The 18,586-nt window shown below is 41.4% G+C and overlaps 1 protein-coding gene across 1 annotated transcript in view; it reads left to right on the top strand.

Moving 5' to 3' along the window:
- Positions 1-2,322: 2,322 nt before the first annotated feature.
- PPA2 (inorganic pyrophosphatase 2) overlaps positions 2,323-18,586 on the top strand; it is a 33,958-nt gene continuing 17,694 nt past the window's right edge. The window contains exons 1-5 of the mRNA XM_040064305.2: positions 2,323-2,481; positions 4,129-4,193; positions 5,876-5,920; positions 14,269-14,322; positions 16,740-16,859. Of these exons, the coding sequence (XP_039920239.1) occupies positions 2,352-2,481; positions 4,129-4,193; positions 5,876-5,920; positions 14,269-14,322; positions 16,740-16,859 (414 nt within the window). The 5' untranslated portion in view covers positions 2,323-2,351. The remainder of the gene's footprint in view (positions 2,482-4,128; positions 4,194-5,875; positions 5,921-14,268; positions 14,323-16,739; positions 16,860-18,586) is intronic.

Below are 18,586 nucleotides of genomic sequence, written 5' to 3'. Positions count from 1 at the left end.
TCACAATACTGAAAAATACAATCAAATCTAGTTAAAGCATTAATATTCCTGCAGTACTAAAACAATTTTTTGATACCTTAGAGTACTAAAACATCATGTTCTCTGCCCTGGTAGCATTAGCAGGGTTTCAGTGTGGTTTTCTGCTGTATCATCTACCTCTGCTAGGTAACATGATGGCATTTATTTACGCATCTAAACAGTGCCTGCACAGAAACTCGTTTATATTTCATAAATTCTAAGTGCTTCACAGCTGATTTCCCATTACAGATGAGAGAGTTTTAGGTAAGACCATGTTTACAACACAAGGCAATGGAGAACTCTGAGCTCAGACTTTGTGCATCTTACCGGGACTCCTGGCCACTGCATTGTATTTCACTTTCCAGCTTGTAGAGGAAAATAAGTATGAATTGGACTCCTATTAGAATAACCTTACACCCATCTGTCAGCTTTGCAAGTGTAAAAATCTTAAGTGTACACTCAGTAAGTGATTTTCAAAGGCTCTGACCTTCCATAAACGAAATCCAGATTCCTCAGAACTAAGCAGAGGCAGAATGCTAGGCCTATGAGATGTGTTTCCTTTTAACCTTGCCCCTTTCAGCAGCAGGCCAACTCAAAGAAAGCACATAACAGATTTTATTATAACAGGAAAAAAAAGTTATATAGGTTTTTCCTTTTTTAATTACTTCATCTGAAAAACAGACTGCCCTCAGACAAACTTAAAAATTTTAAAACTACAGAGACCTGCTGGTATCTGAGGGGAGCCTACAAGAAAGATGGAGAAGGACTTCTTACAAGAGTATATAGTGATGGGACAAGGGGGAACGGCTTCTGACTGAAAGAGTATGTCTAGGATTAGATAAAACAAAGAAATTCTTTACCGTGAGGGTGGTGAAACACTGGAACAGGTTGCCCAGAGAGGTTGTGGATGTTCCATCCCTGGAAGTGTTCATTGCCAGGTTGGATGGAGCTCTGAGAAACCCAGTCTCGTAAAAGGTGTCCCTGTCCATGGCAGGGGGGACTACATGATCTTTAAGGACCCTTCCCCCAGGCCTATGATTCTATGAAGAATTTCACCCCTACAAGTTCAATTCAGGGGATTACCCCTGAAAACCTTGCTTTTGGTGAACTCAGATGCCAACTCCTCTGGTGAAATATGAAGTATAATTTTGTAGCTTCTGCAGAACTGGGCAATGGCACTGCAAAATTGCTTCTCTGTTCTTCTGAAAAGAGAGATCTATTGCCACAAACACAGCATGAATACACAAGATCATTGGCTTGGGATTTAGGAGTGATGATGCAACAGAAGTTATTCTGCCTCAGTTTCCCCGTCAATGAAATGCAAATAGTGGTATTTGCCCCTTTTCAGGAATTTTTGAAAGATCCACAAAGAAGAAGCACTACTTCAAGAACTACCATCCTTATTGACAGAGGACATTTATTTGAAATCATCCTCAAGGATCAATGGGAAGTGGAATTCCCTCAAGTGGAAAGGGAATTCAAAGGAATCAGATCATATGCAGAGCTATTAAGCTTTAAAACTAACATAGGATGAATACAGAATTTAACTGAGTATCAGCAGAGTCCAATATAAAAATTTATCTCTGATTGGGACCACATGCAAATAGCCCAGCTATAAGTGGAGCAGAAACAGAGTGGCTTGGGTGACATAAAAATGTGCACCAAGGAAACTAACATTTCCCTACCAGCAGCAGGGTAGGATCTTCATTCTGCAATGGGCGTCAGGTAAGGATAGCAACCCTTGGTACCATAATCCCTAATTTTGCATCACAGAATCAGTCAGGTTGGAAGGGTATGCAGCAGCCCCAGGTCCAACCACCCTGCTCAAGCAGGATCAGCCTAGAGCACATGGCACAAGATTGTATCCAGATGATTCTTGAGTATTTCCCTTCAAAGATACTCCACACCCTCTCTGGGCAATGTGTTCCAGTGCTCGGCCACCTGCAGAGTTAAGAAGTTCTTCCTCATGTTCAGGTGTGTCAGTTTTTGCCGATTCCCTCAAGTTCTAGTGCTTGGCATTACCGAGAAGAGCCTGGCTCCGGCCTCTTGCCATCCCCCTCTCTGGCAGTGCTGGCGGCCTGCGAGCACCTTAGCCTGGCTACACCTAGGCTACAGCTGGGGTCACCTGCCACCTCAAGGAGGGGTTGGCTTTCGTTACTATTAATTTCAACCCGGTGGAGCCCTCTCTTGAGCTGGGCAGCCCCAGAGCCGCTGTGCTCCCCCGCGGCGCTGCCCGGGGCCCGGCCGGGCCGCAGCAGGCGGGGCAGGGCAGGGCCGGCGCGGCGCGGCGGCCGCAGGAAGGGGAGGGAAGGCGGCGCGCGGCCGCCGCCATCATGCGGGCGCCGCCGGGGCTGTCGCGGCTGCTGCTGGCGGCGCGAGGGTGGGGGCTCCTGGGCGCTATGTCCCGCTACAGCACGGAACAGCGGGGCCGGCCCAACTCGCCCGATTACCGCCTCTACTTTAGTAAGTAGCAGTCCCCGGGCTCCATAAACCCCTTCCTTCCCTGTCCCGCGGGGCGCACGGAGGGGGAGAGGTGGCGGCGGCGGCCCCCCGCTCCCGCGGAGGCTCCTCGGGCGGGCTGAGGTGTCGCCCCCGAGCCTTCCCATTGCTGCAGGGGGAGAGCGGTGTTTTTGTAGAGAGTGAGGGTGGATCCTGTAGACATCCCGGCTTTTGGAGGGAATGCTGGGCCTGCTCAGCTCCGGCTCAGCCGTGCCCTTGCTCAGCCCGGAGGACCCCGGGGGTGAAGCGCCGCCGTGGTGCCGTGCAGTGGCAGCCTGGCCGCGGGGGCCTTGCGGCACCCCAGGGACAGCCGGGAGAGGCTCTGCGGCGTGACATCCCAGGCTGTCCCTTGTGACCAGAGCAGCCCTCCCTCCTACCAGACACGTCACCGAGGCGGGAGGCTGACATCCAAAACGTGGAGCTCCAGCCCCGAGGCGGGGGCCAGCAAGTGGCAGTGCGAGGGCACGGGCGGTGCTCCAGGAGGCGTCTCAAGACCCAGCGAGAGCTGAGGGTGTGCTGTGTTCAGTATTACGTATTTTCGTAACAGTGTTGTCTTGTTTGTGTGCCAGTCCTATCGCAGTGGGTTTGTACGTTTCTGGCCCATTGGCCTACAGTCACTCTGACGTCTGCTGGTGTGGGAGAAGCGGAGGCAGCGTGTGCCTGCTTGGCAGCACTGCCAGAGCTCCCTTGTGCTCATTCATGGGGCTGCCAGTGCAGGAGGTCGTCTAGAGAAAGTCACTTTGTTTGGTGGGAATAAACAACCTACCACTAAACTTTGTTTTATTTGGGAGGAGCATCTGAGAGGTTTCCAGGAACTGCAAATCAACTCCATTTACTCTTCTTTGCTGAGGTGGTCAAAAGTCCGTAGCCAAGTGAGGTGTCTTGTTTGCTTTTTCCTTTACTATGAACAGGGTTGATAGCAGAGGAGAAACTCCTTGGGGGTTGAATCAGTGTTTGCACTATTTTGATGTGATACTTGGACTTGAAAAACTTAAGCATAAACTCCAGTGAAATTAGTTTCTTTCTAGAGTGGGAGCAAGGCTGAGGTGCATATTGGTCCCCAATTATGTTAACATTAATTTCTGCTGATCTCAAGGTGTGATGTTTCATGTTGAGGGCCTAGAGCAATTAACCCATCCCTCACTTACTCTTGATCAGACTGGCCTATTATGTTGGGGATTTGTGGTCATGAAACTCAGTTTATTAGAAATGGGGTGCAATCACAGGGGCAACATTGCCAGAAACCCAGATGAATTCACTTACCACTGATGGAAATGAGGTTCCTTTGGGTTTGTTTTTTAATTGTTATGGGTTGTATATGGCCAGGAAATAGAAAAGAATGAAAGAATCTTCTCATCCTTGTATTGCCAGGTAGAAGAGAAGCATAGTGTTGCATGCTAAAGCAATAACTTTGATTCTAATGAATCCTTGTGAAAACAATCAAATTCCTTGTCCTCCATGTAGGTACCTACTTGATGATAAACTTCAGGAAAAGTTTGACCGATGCACAATCATAGCGTATATACATTTCTGTATTATGTGATGTTTAGCAGTACCAGTATCTTATGCCATATCTTTAGGTTTGCAGTGCAACTTCGTTTTGTCTTTCAGAGAATGCAGATGGTAAATACATTTCCCCCTTCCATGACATTCCCCTGTTTGCTGGATCTAATGAGGTATGTTTTTATGCCTTGAAACACAATTAATTTCAAAATGCTAGTAGTTTTGTTGGTGTTCTCTAGATAAAAGTGCAGGTTTTAAAAGATTGTTTTTGGTAAGCAACAGAGAAATGTATGGCAGCGGAAAGGACCACTCTAACCCAGACTGATGCCTTCTGTAATACAGGCACAATGACTACTCCAAATATTCTCTGCTGAGTTCAGTAACTTGCAATGAAACATAATGATTGCTGTGTATACAGTCCTAGGTGTCTCTTTAAGTCTCTTAAGTGTTTGAGGGCAGGAGGAACCCTTACTGTATCTTGTGATAATTCTCTGTGTTTAAGGTGTGTGCTTGAATTAATTTTCTACTGTTACTCCTTCTAAATTAGCAGTTTTCTATGTCTGCCATTAAAAGTGTACATTTCTTTGTCGTGGATGTACAGCACACACTTGCATAACTTACGGTGTATGTCTTTAATTCCCAAAAGGAGCATTAGAATTGGAAGCCAACAGCAATGCCCAGGAGAGAAGTGGTAATGACACCTTTGGAGATTTGCAGTGCGCGAGGTGCAGCTGAGCACTGTCACGTCTTGTTAGCCACCCTCCCTGGGGTTTCATTACAGCAATAATGAAACGGCTGTTTAGTCTGTCACTGATGGGAGAACTGCCAGTCTTTGGTTTAGGCTGAGGTTTGCTTATCACAGGGTGCTTGTGACACAAACAGGCTGGAGGAGTTTAAGTCGTTTTCTTGTTTTGTTGCTGAGTCTCTACGGGTGATGTGAGTAGTGTGAAAGGTCAGTAGTTTGAACATGTTCAGATGAGGACTTCTGAACTGATGAACCAATCTCTTGAATTATTAAATCTGAGAGATTAAAAATCTGAATGGGACTTTTTTCATCAGCAGACCCAAGTGCCAGTCAGTGGGGGAGGCAGGTCACTCGCAGTGTCATTTCGAAGATGCCGCATTCAGTCTGTGCTGTTGCTGGAAAAGCAATGGGCATTTTCATCGCATGTTCCCTGGAGGCCTTGCTGTCCCTGCATCTGGAGTTTAAAGTTTGGAGGAGTAGGTTATAGCCTGTGATTTTATCAGTAGGTTAAATTAGAGTACAGTGATGTCTGTTGAGTGTGGAGAGACTTTGATTTTGGTGTGGGAGTGGGGAGATAGCATTCCACCTGATACGGGGCCTGAAGGGTGACCAAGAAGGGATGTCATGGTTAAGGTCTCTGTTAATTTTGCCTTGTTTGTGAGAGATGACTTAAGGAGTTTTATGTTAGAGTCTTTCCATCCCCTCATCTAAGATTTGTGGACTTTATGATGGATAAATCCAGCCTCATTTTTCATACTGGTTTTGTTTATTTTGGATTGATTTTTGTCTTCTTCAGCTGTCCAGAAGGATGACTGTTTTTAATGAGTTGAGTACAGACCTACATTGCTGCTTAAATTTCTGAGTAGCTGGGAGAAAGTGGATGTGTCCTTGTACATTTTTTTTATCTTACTTAGTTAATGTCTCAAAGGTTAGAATTTCACAATGAAACAGAACTGAGTACTTAACTTTTAAAAGTTATGGTTTAGGCCTCTGTGCTCACAAAGGGATGTTTCAATTGCGTTGCAAAGTACTGTTGTCTGTATTTATGTGAATAAAGTGTTGTTCTCTGGTGTCCTTTATACACTTCTTTACTTCATTCTTTCCCTATAGGATAAAGAAATTCCTGCAAAGAGGTCAAAGACTACTGGAGCTGAGGTACAGCTAAGTTTTTTTTTTTCTCTTTGTTGTTTTTTTTTTTTTTTAACTATTTCTTCTTATTTCCTTCCCAACATCACTTTTCTGCGAAGTTAACTTGCTCTCACTGTATATAGTTGACATATCTTCAAATGCAAGTCTTTTAGGAGAAGACTTAAAGGGATTTAATATTCCCATCTTTCAATGGACCAGAAATGTCAGAATTCCTTTATTCATCAAGATGTTCTCAAAGGCAAACACTTACACCAGACTTTCAAAGGTTTGGTATGACTTTTGCAGTGTGTATGTGTTATCTTTTTTTCTATTGCATTCAGAAACATTTGCAGTAAAACCTCCCTTAATAAAATATTCATTATTCTCTGACTGTGGATAATCTTTGGTTTATATACAGAACTTCAGAAATCCTAAGTACGTTAGGGCAGAAATTATACTGAATATCTGCTGTTTAGAGCTGAGGTTATGTTGTTTTCTATACTCAGCTGGGAAACCCAAAGGGAGAAAACCCACACCTCCTAACGGTTCAGTGTTATCCAGCATGGAAGTTAAGGGTAATAGAAGCTTAGAAAACGTGGAAGATCTGCTCAGGCTTTTTCTGTGAAACAAGATTTGTTTATGCAAGTGGCTTTTCCAAAATATAACATTTTTTTGCTGTGCTTTGCCTGGCATAAGCTCATCTAAAACTTAGTAAAAGAATGTGATAAAAAAAAAATGAGCCAAACTATGCTTTAAGGCCATGATATGTGGGTGGGCGGGTGTGTGTCCCAATCCTTATCTTCTCCTCTCTGTTTGGCCAGTCATACTGCAAAACTGTAGCTACCCATCCGATGTGAAAGAACTGTCCTAACTGTCTGGGTACTCATAGTTTTGCAGCCAGTGTGTGGTGCACTGGTTCTTGTACAGTACAGCAGTTCCCACACAATCCTGCACTGTTTCCTCTCCCTTTGCTCTGTGATTTAATCAAGCTGTAATGCCCAAGTAATGCTTTTTAGATTTTCTGTAGCTTGATGCCCATTTAGGTACTGTTTAGGAGATGTAGAATCATGCCTGAAAGAGAAATTATTCAGGAAAAAGTATGTGCCAGTAGACTTTTATCAAAACTTACTGTTTTGCAGCATCAATTCTTATTTACAGCTCCTGCTGGCAAGTCAAGTATTCTGTATCTTATTCTGCTAATAAATACTGACTGGTGCAAAGATATTTCATGCAGCATCTGAAGCTGTTCAAAACTGCATTTGTCTGTGCTGTGAGAAGCATAGTAACATGTTGAAAACCACGTTTCTGGTAGCCTATGGAAAGGGGGGCAAAATGCCAGAGGCTGAGCATCTTTGCTTCCTTGGCCAGTGTAGCCTCCAGAGCTGCTTCACGTAATTGCTGCTGTGAGACAGCTCTGGACTGTGGTTTAATAGAACTACAGAAAATGAGCAAAGGCAAATGTGCATTTCAATCCTAGCAAGCTTTTGATACAATTAGGCAAACAGATGTGCAGGCTGTAAACTTCCGAGCTTGCATGATCTTTACTTAGATGGTGAAATGTGAGAACACCTTTTTCATCATGATCCTTGGGATTTGGGGAGGAGAGAGAAAATAGGAGGATCTTCGTGTTCAGGAAAGCAGTTTCTTCTTATATTGGTCTCTTCAGCAGCTCTCCTCGCCTGATGAGAGACGCATCCTTGTGTGCTTGTATTCAGGGAAAGCTTAGCTTAATCAGGAAATAAAGGGAAAAAGAGGAATTTAATGTCATGTACTGATTTCAGAACACCTTTGAAGCCCTGGACTCCTTGTTCTTGTCTAGGAATGCAAAGGCTGCTGTTGATAACCTGTTACTCAATTGATCCTCGCACTGAATTTGACTGGAATTCAAAAGTGATAGATCTTCTTGCCCTGGTAATGGATCTTTGAAACTTATGCTTTTAGAGTGGCAGTTATTTGTTACTCTGGACTAGAGCAAGCCCTCGTAAGAGTTAAATTTAATTAACTTTGTTAAATTATGCTGAGCTGATGTTTATCAGATGGCAGTCTAGCTATGGAAAATAAAGATAATTTTGCAAGAGTCTTTTTAGTCAGTCTAATCTACTTTAAATTATCCTTGGTGTTCCTGATGCCAGAAAAGGTCTCAAAGTAGAGGAGTTTCGGCTGTCAGTGTTCGTAGGATAGAGAACGCACATTCTACAAGTCTATGTCAGCTGTTTTGCAGTCTCAGTTTGTAGTTTCTAAGGGAAATACTGTTGTGTTTCTATATTAACTGTTTTTACTAGTTCAACTATTTCTTGTAACATTTTAGACCTTCCCAAATCGCAGTTAAATTTAGCTTTGCAGACGCTGCTGACAACTGACCTTTTTTGCTTTTGCAGATGGTTTTTGGCTGTTTGAGGACAAGAAAGAAGTTACTTTGAGGTAGAAACCATGCTGAAAGAAGTAATACTCAGCTCTAGTCTTGAAATTATTAGCAGCTTGCAGTCTGAACCTCTGCATTACCTTAAGCATTGCAAGAACTTGGAATCCATTCCTGTCCAAGTAAATCTCTGTGACAGGTTTCAAAAGTTTCACATCTCTGTCTGGAAAAGCGGATGTTTCTGCTAGGGTTACAGTCAACGTTGTCAGACCTTGACTGTTGAATATGGTCTTTCTTGTCTGGCAGGAAGAAGGCTTGAAGAGGTCATAATTTTCTTTTCAAGGCAAATGTGAGATGTTGTTTCCTGCTGTAGTAGGGTTTCTTATCTGCTTGTCATTGTATATCTTTGGAGAAATATTCACATGTGGTGTCATTCAGGGGACCTAGGTGTTCTTGAAATAGTGTTTCATATGTTGGCCCTGGTAAGGAGTCTGTCCAAGCACTTAGAGATTATAGTCCTCTAACTTGCAGACATTCACAAAAGCATTTGGGGAAAAAAAAAAAAAAAATAGAAAGAAAAAGAAGGCAGCCTTTGTTTAGCTGCATCCTGTGGATTGCGCAGTGCTGAGATGCCCTTGCAGACTTCAGCTGAAATGCTTCCATGAGCCAAAAACTTCTGGTACATTAACTAGTCAGGTGAGATTTAAGGGGTCATCAGAGTGGTCATGCAGTCTGCATAGGTCATCTGATAGAAGACCTTGTGCTTCCAGCACTGTACAAAACTAGTGTCAGATGTCATTTGGTAAAGTTGGTATGCTTCATGAGAAAGGAGGAACTGTCATCATTTTCTGTGCAGAACAGGTGTGCACTTTGTACTGACTTTGTATTCTGCCTTAACTACAGTCTCTGTAACTGTCCTTAGTGATGTTAGACAGTTTTTCAGTACATTTAACCTGGGCTACAGTGTGTCCATTGTGTGGTCAGCGATTTGTGTTCCAAATATTAAGCTATCAGTGAATCTTTCACCCTGATGCTTGAACTTGCCCAGACTTTTGCTATGGATGTGTCCATTAGATGCAGCCTTGCTTTGTGTTCTTACAGATGAACAAATACTTATAGTAGAATAATCTTCACTCATGAGTCCAGTTGAAATCTACCCAGAGTACTGTTGGTTTATTGAGAAAGTTGCATCAATGATTTGATCCAACTTAACTTCAAATAAATGGCTCCTTAAACTTGAGGAAGCCAGTGTTTCCTGTTTATCCATGTCAGGGATGTACACTGCATAGTTTAGCAGGTGAATGTGTCCCATAACTGATATTTCAGAGAACATGCCTGACACCAGTGAGATTCCTGTGTGTAAAGCCTTCCTGTAGGCTTTACATGATTCCCTTTCCAGTATAACAGGAGGGAAGTACATTGTGAAGAGACTGCAGGCACTCTGGGTTTATGCTGGACATTGCATTCCTCTTTTGCTGTGTGGCGTGTTAATTTATATTGGAGAAGTTTCACTCTCTCTTTGGTGTCCAGATGTTGCTGGCATCTGGTTTATTGTTTTAATTGGCAAATACCTTATAACAAGTGTTACATTGGGAATGCTTATAACATGGCTACTCATTTTATAAGGAAGTCCCACTCCATTTATTTTTTGATATATTTCATTACAGTCCATATTTAGCTTCTGGGGTTTTTTTTTCCTTTTTTTCTCTTCTTTCTTCTTTTTAAATGTTACCCTTTGTTCACACTACTGCTAGACTGCAGCTTATGGTTTTCATTCTTGTTAGTCCTTAGGTGCATGCTGCCATGTTCAGTTGATGGCTGATGAGAATCCCTGCCAGATTGCAAATGAGCAGACAGGATAAAAAAAAGGAATGGTAGCTGCTTTTTCTTCTGGACTCAGAACTTCTCTATGACAGCAGAGAAGAGTCAGCAGCCCCCAAATGCTGCCTCTAGTGCTTTCAGATTTTTTTAAAGCATTCTACTATAAAAACTACCAAAGTAACTGTAAGCTTCAACATACCTTGTCATGCATAGTGATGGCAAATTGCAATCTATAGAGGTTACTCCACTTCTGCTTCAAATTATCTGAACCTTCAAAGCTGAACATTAAGGGTTGCAACCCTTGAGCAAAATCATACGTATTCAAAACCCTTCCCTCAAGTGTATGAAATAAGGAACTTGGAATGACTGGGAAAGAAACTGGTTGAACAAGGGAAGGGAAAGTCAGGTAAGGAAGAATTGGTTTTGAGAGGGATATAAGGCAGTCCAGAAAGGCAGGCATTAGAAAGGTCATGATATTTTTTTCCTTCCAATACTCAGGTTTCTAAGAACAAACCCAGATCACAATTAGTTATTTTCTTTAAGAAATGGTACAGCCAGAACTAGCTGGGTTTTTTTGGCCATCAGTCCTTATGGGAGAAAATGATGATTAACAATTTACCTGGGTACAACAGTCTGTATTTTCCTTGCTTTTCTCAATACTTGCTGTACAAATATGCTGAAGTATTTTTGTGTATCTTTTTATCTTTCTGTGTTTTTTTAATTTCAAAAAAAATCAGAAACTGTTTTCGGTGTGAAAGAGAGGCATTTTTGCTTGTTTCAGCAAAAACTGTATCAGGATACGTTAAAAATTATGTTCAGCTGAAATGGAATGCAGGAAGGTGCCAAGAAGTGTTAAAAGCAGCACCTCAGTAAAGCAAACAGTTACAACCTACGTGATTTCCCAGGTAATCTACTTAGGGCGTAGTTCTTAGGAAATGAAGGGTATCATTTAGACATACTGGTTGTCCCTACTGATGCAATTTCTGCTGATTTTCTTAAGCAGTTGTAGGAATTAGGAAATGTACTTCTGACTTCCCTGTGTTGAGCAAGTAGATTCCACGCCTCCCCTGCCCCCAGCAGCTCTTCAAGGTATAACAGAGTTTAAATACAAATATCTGTCTTGTGTTCACATTGACCCAAAGTCAAATAAGCTATGCAACACCCTTGGCTGAGCGTCTCTCTGGGCTCTTCAGCTCCCGTTCCCTAGCAAATGGATTCTGTCCCTTTTCTGAATCTAGGACACTGTTTCCTCCTCTTTTCTTGCATGATCCAAGAATACTGTCCTGAGGAAACAGTCAGCCAGCAGAGTTGACAGGAGGCTGCCTAGAGGAACTCCTCCTGGCCTGTTGCGGAGTTGCTGCTCACAAAGTGGAGTCCCTTCTACATGAGGCACTTGCAGAGCTGGGTTAAATCTGGGCTGCAGTGATCTCACAGGCAGGCCAGTTGGCTGCTGTTATACTAAGGCAGTTAAATGGTAAACTTTGCAAGCAATAGTTTGTTTAATCACAGATCTTTTTTCTGTGATTTGAAGGTGTGTCAAATGGGCTGTTGAAACAGTCTTGCCATTGCTTGAGGGGGTAGAAGTGCTTACTTAGGGGGTTGGTGAGGTGGAATTTTTTTATTTTACTGATCTTAGATAAAAATATCAATTACCAGATGCATTCACCAGCCAAAACTAACCACGGAATGATACATGCAGATGGTAATCTGTGAAGACAGGTGGTGTCCGACACTTACATTTCTGTTTTCAGCTGATGGTGGGACAGTTTCAGGGGATAGGGACAACCTTCAAGTGGTTAGAAAGAATAAGTGCTTGATCTGGGAAGAAAAGAGTTATGGGAACATTCCTGTATGATACTTAGTCAAGGAGGAAAACAGGATAGGAAAGAGAAGGAAAAAAGAATCCTAAAAAACTAGGTGGTCTAGTTTTCTTTCAATCTGTCAAAATATCTAGTATGTGCTCTCCTTTCCGTATCAGTGAATCTAGTCTCACCACTGTGAAAATTTGATTGCCTTATGAATAAAACTTTTTATTTTTAAATGTAAACACTGAAGTCATTAATCTTTTGTAAATGCTTGTGGCAGCTTAGCATTAGAGAGGGTACTTTTGGGGATTTTTTTTTTTTTGCATACAAATTAATCTGTCAGGCTGTCACAATTAAGACTCTTGACAATTCACGTTTGACTGATACCACAAATTATGAGGGTCTGGTCTTCAAGCTGAGTTGAATCCAAGTGGTTTTATGATGTTTACAAGAGCAGCATGGCATTAATTTTAGTCCAGTGTAGTCCAGCCCTGACAGTTGATTTGGTGAAGACCTGTTTTAGACCAGATTAACTGTTGACTAATTAAAAGCTCAAAACCAAGCATAGAGGCTGCTTAAGCCTTTGCATTTTACATGGTCCAGAAAGCATCTAAACAACAAAAATACAGGATTGGAGTGGAGGGGAAGACATCCTGTATAATTCTAGTAGTTTGTAAGTTTTCTGCCTGTAGCTACTAGTTAAAACAATTATTTGACCCTGCTTGGCAGTTCCCGAAGAATTTCTTGTCAGCACAGGCTTTCATACTGTGCATTTCTCTTTCCCAAGTCTTTCCCAGATGGATGTGCCGACTTTACTTGGCTCTCTTACAGCCCTTCTCTTACCTGCTCAAGCGTGTATGTAGCTTTGTTCTGTCTGCTTGCTCGGTGTTGACATTTTTGAACCCTCTTTACTTTTATCTCAACTGTTGTTACATACATAAGGTGTATTTTATGAAACAGAGACTTGTCTGAAGCCTTTCTCCTTTCTCTCTCTCTTTTCTTTTTTTTTTTTTTTAAATTTTTTTTTCATTTGGTCATGAGGAGAAGTGCCATACCGCTGATTGCAGTATGGGAACAGTACTTATGGATGGCAGATATAGTTTAAATTTATTGGGAATTGGCTGCCAGTATTGTGCATATATTGTGATCTTATTGTAGAGATGCTGAGTGACAGTTGGGATTTTCTTTTGCTTTCTTGCTTTCCACATTATGGATTTGTTTGGGAGGAGATGATCACAGAACCACTGGAATTACTTTAGTCGGACTGTGACATTGACCCTGGTAATGCTATTTGTTTGTTGCAGCTGCAGAGAGCAAGGAGCAAAAATAAAAGTATTTAAGGGTTTGGTGGAACCTTAATTGTGGTGTAGTTAAAGAGTCAGTGCAAGTCTTCACTTGGTTCAACTTTATTTTCTTAATGAATTTCTGCAAATCTTATTTTGTCTTTCCTGACCCATTGCAATTGCTAATACCAATGTGAGTTTTCCTTGGCTGTGAAAAGATGTCCCAGGCAATGTGATATTTTGGGGTTATTGTAGTAGTCTAAAACAGGTTGTAGACCTTGCTTGATGGTTTGTTCTAGTTCCCCAATTCAATAATACTCTATTCCTTGGTAGTGCTGAACTTAGCTTCATAAGAAAAAAATCTTATGGCAGTTACGCAGAATTTTTCTCTTTGGAAAATCTTGCTTTAGCCTCCTCAGTGAGAAGGTGTACTACTTATTTTTCTTCTAAAAACATGAAACGTTACATGTTTATTGGGTCTTTTCCTCCTGCATCACCTTCTTAAAAGACTTTCACTTTGTTTCTGTTAGGAAGAAGGCTAACGCAAATGGGAGGTGTCTGTGTCCATGTCCTTCCCCTGCCATCACTTTCGTATTAGTATTGGCTCACTTGAAACAGATTTGACTGAGAATCAGAAGTGTCATTTGCATGAGTTTTGAAAAAATAGTAAGGCAAAAGAGGAGGGCATGAAAGAATAAATCCTTGGGGAGAAAAAAACCAAAGCAGTGTCCTTTCCACTGCTTAAGGGAAGCTAACTCTGTCCTGTAGAAACATTCAATCCTCTTTGACTAGTAGACTGAACCACTGCCTCGTGGCAAACCATTCCATGGACATTCTGAATATTTTGTGAAGGGGTAATACTGACATGGGAACAAAAACCATCAGGTATATTTCCATTGCTTGCTGTTGTCCATATTCTTAAAGGGGTGGGGGGGGAAAGGATGAGCCATGGAGGTTGAACTAAAGAAACTGTACAAATAAAAGTGTCTATAACACAGAAATTATGTATGTTGCTGCTGAATGCACAGGAGAGAATTTGTGTTACTGTAAAATATTAATTGCCAAGTGGAATTTATTTTCAGTTCTGTCACTATTTTTTTATTTTAGGTCCTGTTTAATATGATTGTAGAAGTGCCTCGTTGGAGTAATGCAAAAATGGAGGTAATTAAGAAAAATACCTTAATTATGTAGGTATTTGTGGAAGTTACGACAGTGCAGTGGCTTCTAGTAAGCAGCGTTTAATCACAGTTCAGATTGCTCTTTGCACATTAAAATGTTCTGTTAAAAAATTAGTTTGAAGTGGTGCATACGCCTTCCTTGTGGTTATAAAAAGTGTTGAGCTTCTAATTGTTGTCTTGGTAGAAACAGGAGAAGCAGGTGGGCACTGCTTCTTGACAACCGTCTGACTGCAGAGTGCAGCATATCTGCAGTGGAGTGCTGGACTACTGACTTTTAGGATGTTTTCCAGTGTTTAGACTGACCCTTGCTTGCTTATGGAGCATTCCACTCAGATGATTTAATTCATCATTTCCAGTGTATAGTGTGCTAGGCCAAATCCCAACAAATGGAGTTGCAACTAAAAGAGCACTTCCTTATGACCAAAAAAAAAAAAAAATTGGGGACTTCACTGATTGAAAGTATGAATTCCTGCAGGGAGATATTTTAAAAATAGTAAAATCATCTGTAGTGTTTGTGAAACAACAGATCTCACCAGGATATGTCCTGTCTTCCTGAACATTGGTATTAATTTCAGGGATGCTCCCCAGATTCTTTTAAGGAAGTTTGTGGTTGAGCTGTTAACTTTTAATTATTGAAAATAATACCAAAGAACCTCCTTAGCCTGTTATTTGGGAATTTTTTTTCCTTTCCCTGATGCTAGAACTGTGTTTGCCATCACAGCTGTTACTCTTCAAGCGGAGTTACCTCAGATTGTTTACCCTTTATTTTAAGCTCATGATTTATTGTGGCAGCTGAGTTCTCTTTTGCAGAGGATCCCTTTGACAATGCTACTTGAACTCTGCCTAAAGCTCAGGTTGCTCTCCCTCTGCTTCTTTCAGCACATTATGTCAAGGATAGAAAAGGTTGTCCTGTTAGGTTTAGAAATCATTGATTTTAGACTCTTTGGGTTTGATGGAGGAGACTAGATGTAGTTCCCTAATATTTAACTTTTAATATCCTTAAAATTTGCTGCATCAATCATCCTGGCGGTCCTTCTGTCCCAGACCATGGTATGCTGCTAATATCTGCTATTACCAGATTTTGTCCGCTGATCTCTCCTCACGTGCAATGGAGACCGGAGGACGTAAAGCCTTGCATTAGGATGAGTATAACCCACTGTCACACTTCCTGCAATAGATCTTCTGCTCATCACCTTGTTATATTTCTGTTCTTCCCTTGCTGCTCTCAGTTACTTCTCTTTGTCCCAGTTTCCATGAACAAAACGCATTGCTGAGCTGCACTTCTGCCAGTGTCCCTCCCAGGTGACATATTTGAGCTCTTTACTGTTAGGCTATGACCAGAAGCAGGTAGAATCCAGTGTGAAGCTAGAACTGTGTGAACGTTCATCCTGGTTCTTGGGGAAGGTCTACTTTTGGAATGAGTTCGTACTATTGACAGGTTGGTGTGGTTTGAAAAGGTGGAATTTCTTTGGGAATGGCTTTGGTGATGGTGCTGCGGATAAAGGACAGGGATATAAAATGAACATGGACTGAGGGCTGCGTGCTTATGCAGGGAAGCTATGCACCATTTGAGTGTAATCACTTGAGCCTGTAACAAATGTTTTGCACCTCAGATGAGTGTTTGTAAGCAAGAGCCAAGCTAACATGGGTTGGACTGTGGTGAGGAGTGTCAAAGAGTGGTTACAGTGTGAATTGGCTGTGGTGGGTAATTCAGGCATTGGCTATATGTGTGTGGTTTGTGTATGGGCTTTGGGGGAGGATGTTACTGTTCTGCTGTAGTTCAGCTCTTCTGTCAGTGCTTCTTTAGGAATAAAAATGCCCTCTTCAAATGGTAGCTTAACTTGTTCCAAATCTGCATTAAGTTGGCATTTAGTGACTATGAGGAACTTGGGCTTTTGAAAAAGCATTTGTTTGCTGAGAGGTGATGGAAAGAAGGGGTGTTTGCAGTTGGAGAGCAAGGAGCAGAGGGCAAGAACATGAAGTATTTCCTCTGTGGCTGTCAAAGCCCCTGTTGTTGGAAGATGTGCCACCATTTGCATGTCTGTTGAACTTATAGTATAAAGTGCAAGAGCTTCTGACTTAAGTTCCTTTCCTTTTTATGTTTGCCCATGACAGTCTCCATAGAAATTTATTACTTTCTCTTCTAGATTCATTTTTTTTCTTGCATACTTTACAGCATTATTTAATAACCTTAATAAGCTGCTTTTTGAATATGACCCTTGAGATTCAGAGTGAGGCTATCATACTTTTAATAATCCTCAAACCACAAGCATGTGCTGCTAGATGGATCTTTCTCACTGGTTGGGTATGGAATGAATTGCTTCCCATTTTAACATTCTCCTTCTCTCTCTCTCTCTCTCTCTCTCCCCACCCCCCTGCCCTTTTTCACGATCTGCTTAGATTGCCACTGAGGAGCCGTTGAATCCCATTAAACATGATATAAAGAAAGGCAAGCTTCGATATGTGGCAAATATCTTTCCTCACAAGGGTTATATATGGAATTATGGTGCCCTCCCACAGGTAACATTTTTGTTGTAATGGTGAAAGTTTTCTGTCTTCAGTGTAAATTGCCTTGTAAATCATGGATACTGCCTGAATGCAAATCAGCTGCAAGAGGGGTGATTCTCTTTGATACATTTGTAAATTAGGATTTTTTTATGTTGAACTTTATTGTGTCCATAAATTTTGACCAGAATTTGGGTGTGGGAGTAAATATGAGCTGTGTTTTCAGGAAGGAGTTAAATGATCAAAAAATATAAAATCTTTAGTCTGTGTCTCTGTACTGTAGTGACAGAATTAAACTGTCATGATCTGCCATTCAAGAATACTTTGTCAAGCAGGCCTTTTCTGCTTAAACAAGGGCATTTATTTAAAACTTATTTAGGATTTTCATGTACTGCAGCTTAAATTTTAATTGGGATTTCTTAATATCTTTAACAAAAAGGAATGCAAGGGCTGTTCTTTTTTTAGATTAAACCTCAACTGCCTTCCTTAACTTTCCTCTGAACTGTGAGACTTTACTGATCATGACACATTCAAAATTTGAGCCTTGAAAAAGCCCAACTAATGGCTGAAATTTTGATTATAATGAAAAGTTTAAAACTCTTTCATTTCTGTGAATAACACATTAGACTTCAGTTAGTACTGAGGAACATGATGGAGCTTAAAAAGAGTAGTTTATTTTCTTTGCACTTAACTGTATAAGCATTGATAGCTGAGTCTCAGAAATCTGCTTACATGTTTGATCCCTGGAGAGGAGATGCTCAAATACAGCAGTGAAGTTCTTGTCCAGTCAGCAGTGTCAGTAGACGAAGTTTCCAAGTAGATATAGTTAGAAACCAGCAGTCCCATTTAATCTTTTGAAATTCATATGTTCCTTAGTGTAAAGTGAGAATTATTTGAAAATGTGACTCTTTTCCTGCACAAAGTGCATTGTTTTGGACTTAGAATACTTTCCTTACGAGAGGTATTTGGCATGCCTTGTTGCCTGGCGTGGGCTGAACGTAATTGCCATTTTTATTTTTTACTTATCAGACTTTACTTATCAGACTATTTGCTAGCAGAAGTTGGTGTGCAGTCCGGAGGACAATACTATTCCTTCCTTCTAACCTAGAGGTGAAGAGGTGTGACTGGGCAGAACAGTACTGGTATAACACAGCCCTAAATAAAAAGCACTTCGGAAGGATGAGAGGACAGTCTTAACCTGTGCCAGGAGAAGTTTAGGCTAGACATTAGAAAAAACACTTTTGCAGAAGGCTGGGTATTGGAAGGGGCTGCCCAGGGAGATGGTGGAGTCACTGTCCCTGGAGACAGTGTCCTCTAAAAAAAGACTGGGCATGGCACTCAGTGCCATGGTTTAGTTGATGAGGTGGTGTTAGGTCATATGTTGGACTTGATGATCTCTAAGGTCTTTTCCAACCTAGCTGATTCTGTGAGAAGTACTGGAAAAATAAATTAGAAGTTTAAATTCTCTTTTGATTCCACTTCAGCAGTTTTTTGGTAATGATTCTGCTACCTAAATACCTAAGCATATTCTTTTCACCATTTTGGCTTCCAGTATTAGTCAAGTTCTCAAGAGCAAGTTTAAGGTGGAATTATGATCATGGTCAGCAGAAGTATAGCTCCTTGGAAAAGAAAGTTTTCTATAATCTTTTCAATAACACTTAATTTGACTTACAATTCTCAACAGAAAAGCTTCTCAGCTGTAGAATGAGTTATTTATAACTCGCCAGTAAAAGTAAAAACAA

This window comes from Hirundo rustica, chromosome 5 (assembly GCF_015227805.2).
Source record: "Hirundo rustica isolate bHirRus1 chromosome 5, bHirRus1.pri.v3, whole genome shotgun sequence".
Taxonomy (NCBI): Eukaryota; Metazoa; Chordata; class Aves; order Passeriformes; family Hirundinidae; genus Hirundo; species Hirundo rustica.
The sequence above is the reverse complement of the archived record's forward strand: the minus strand, read 5'-3'. Positions and strand labels throughout refer to the sequence as shown.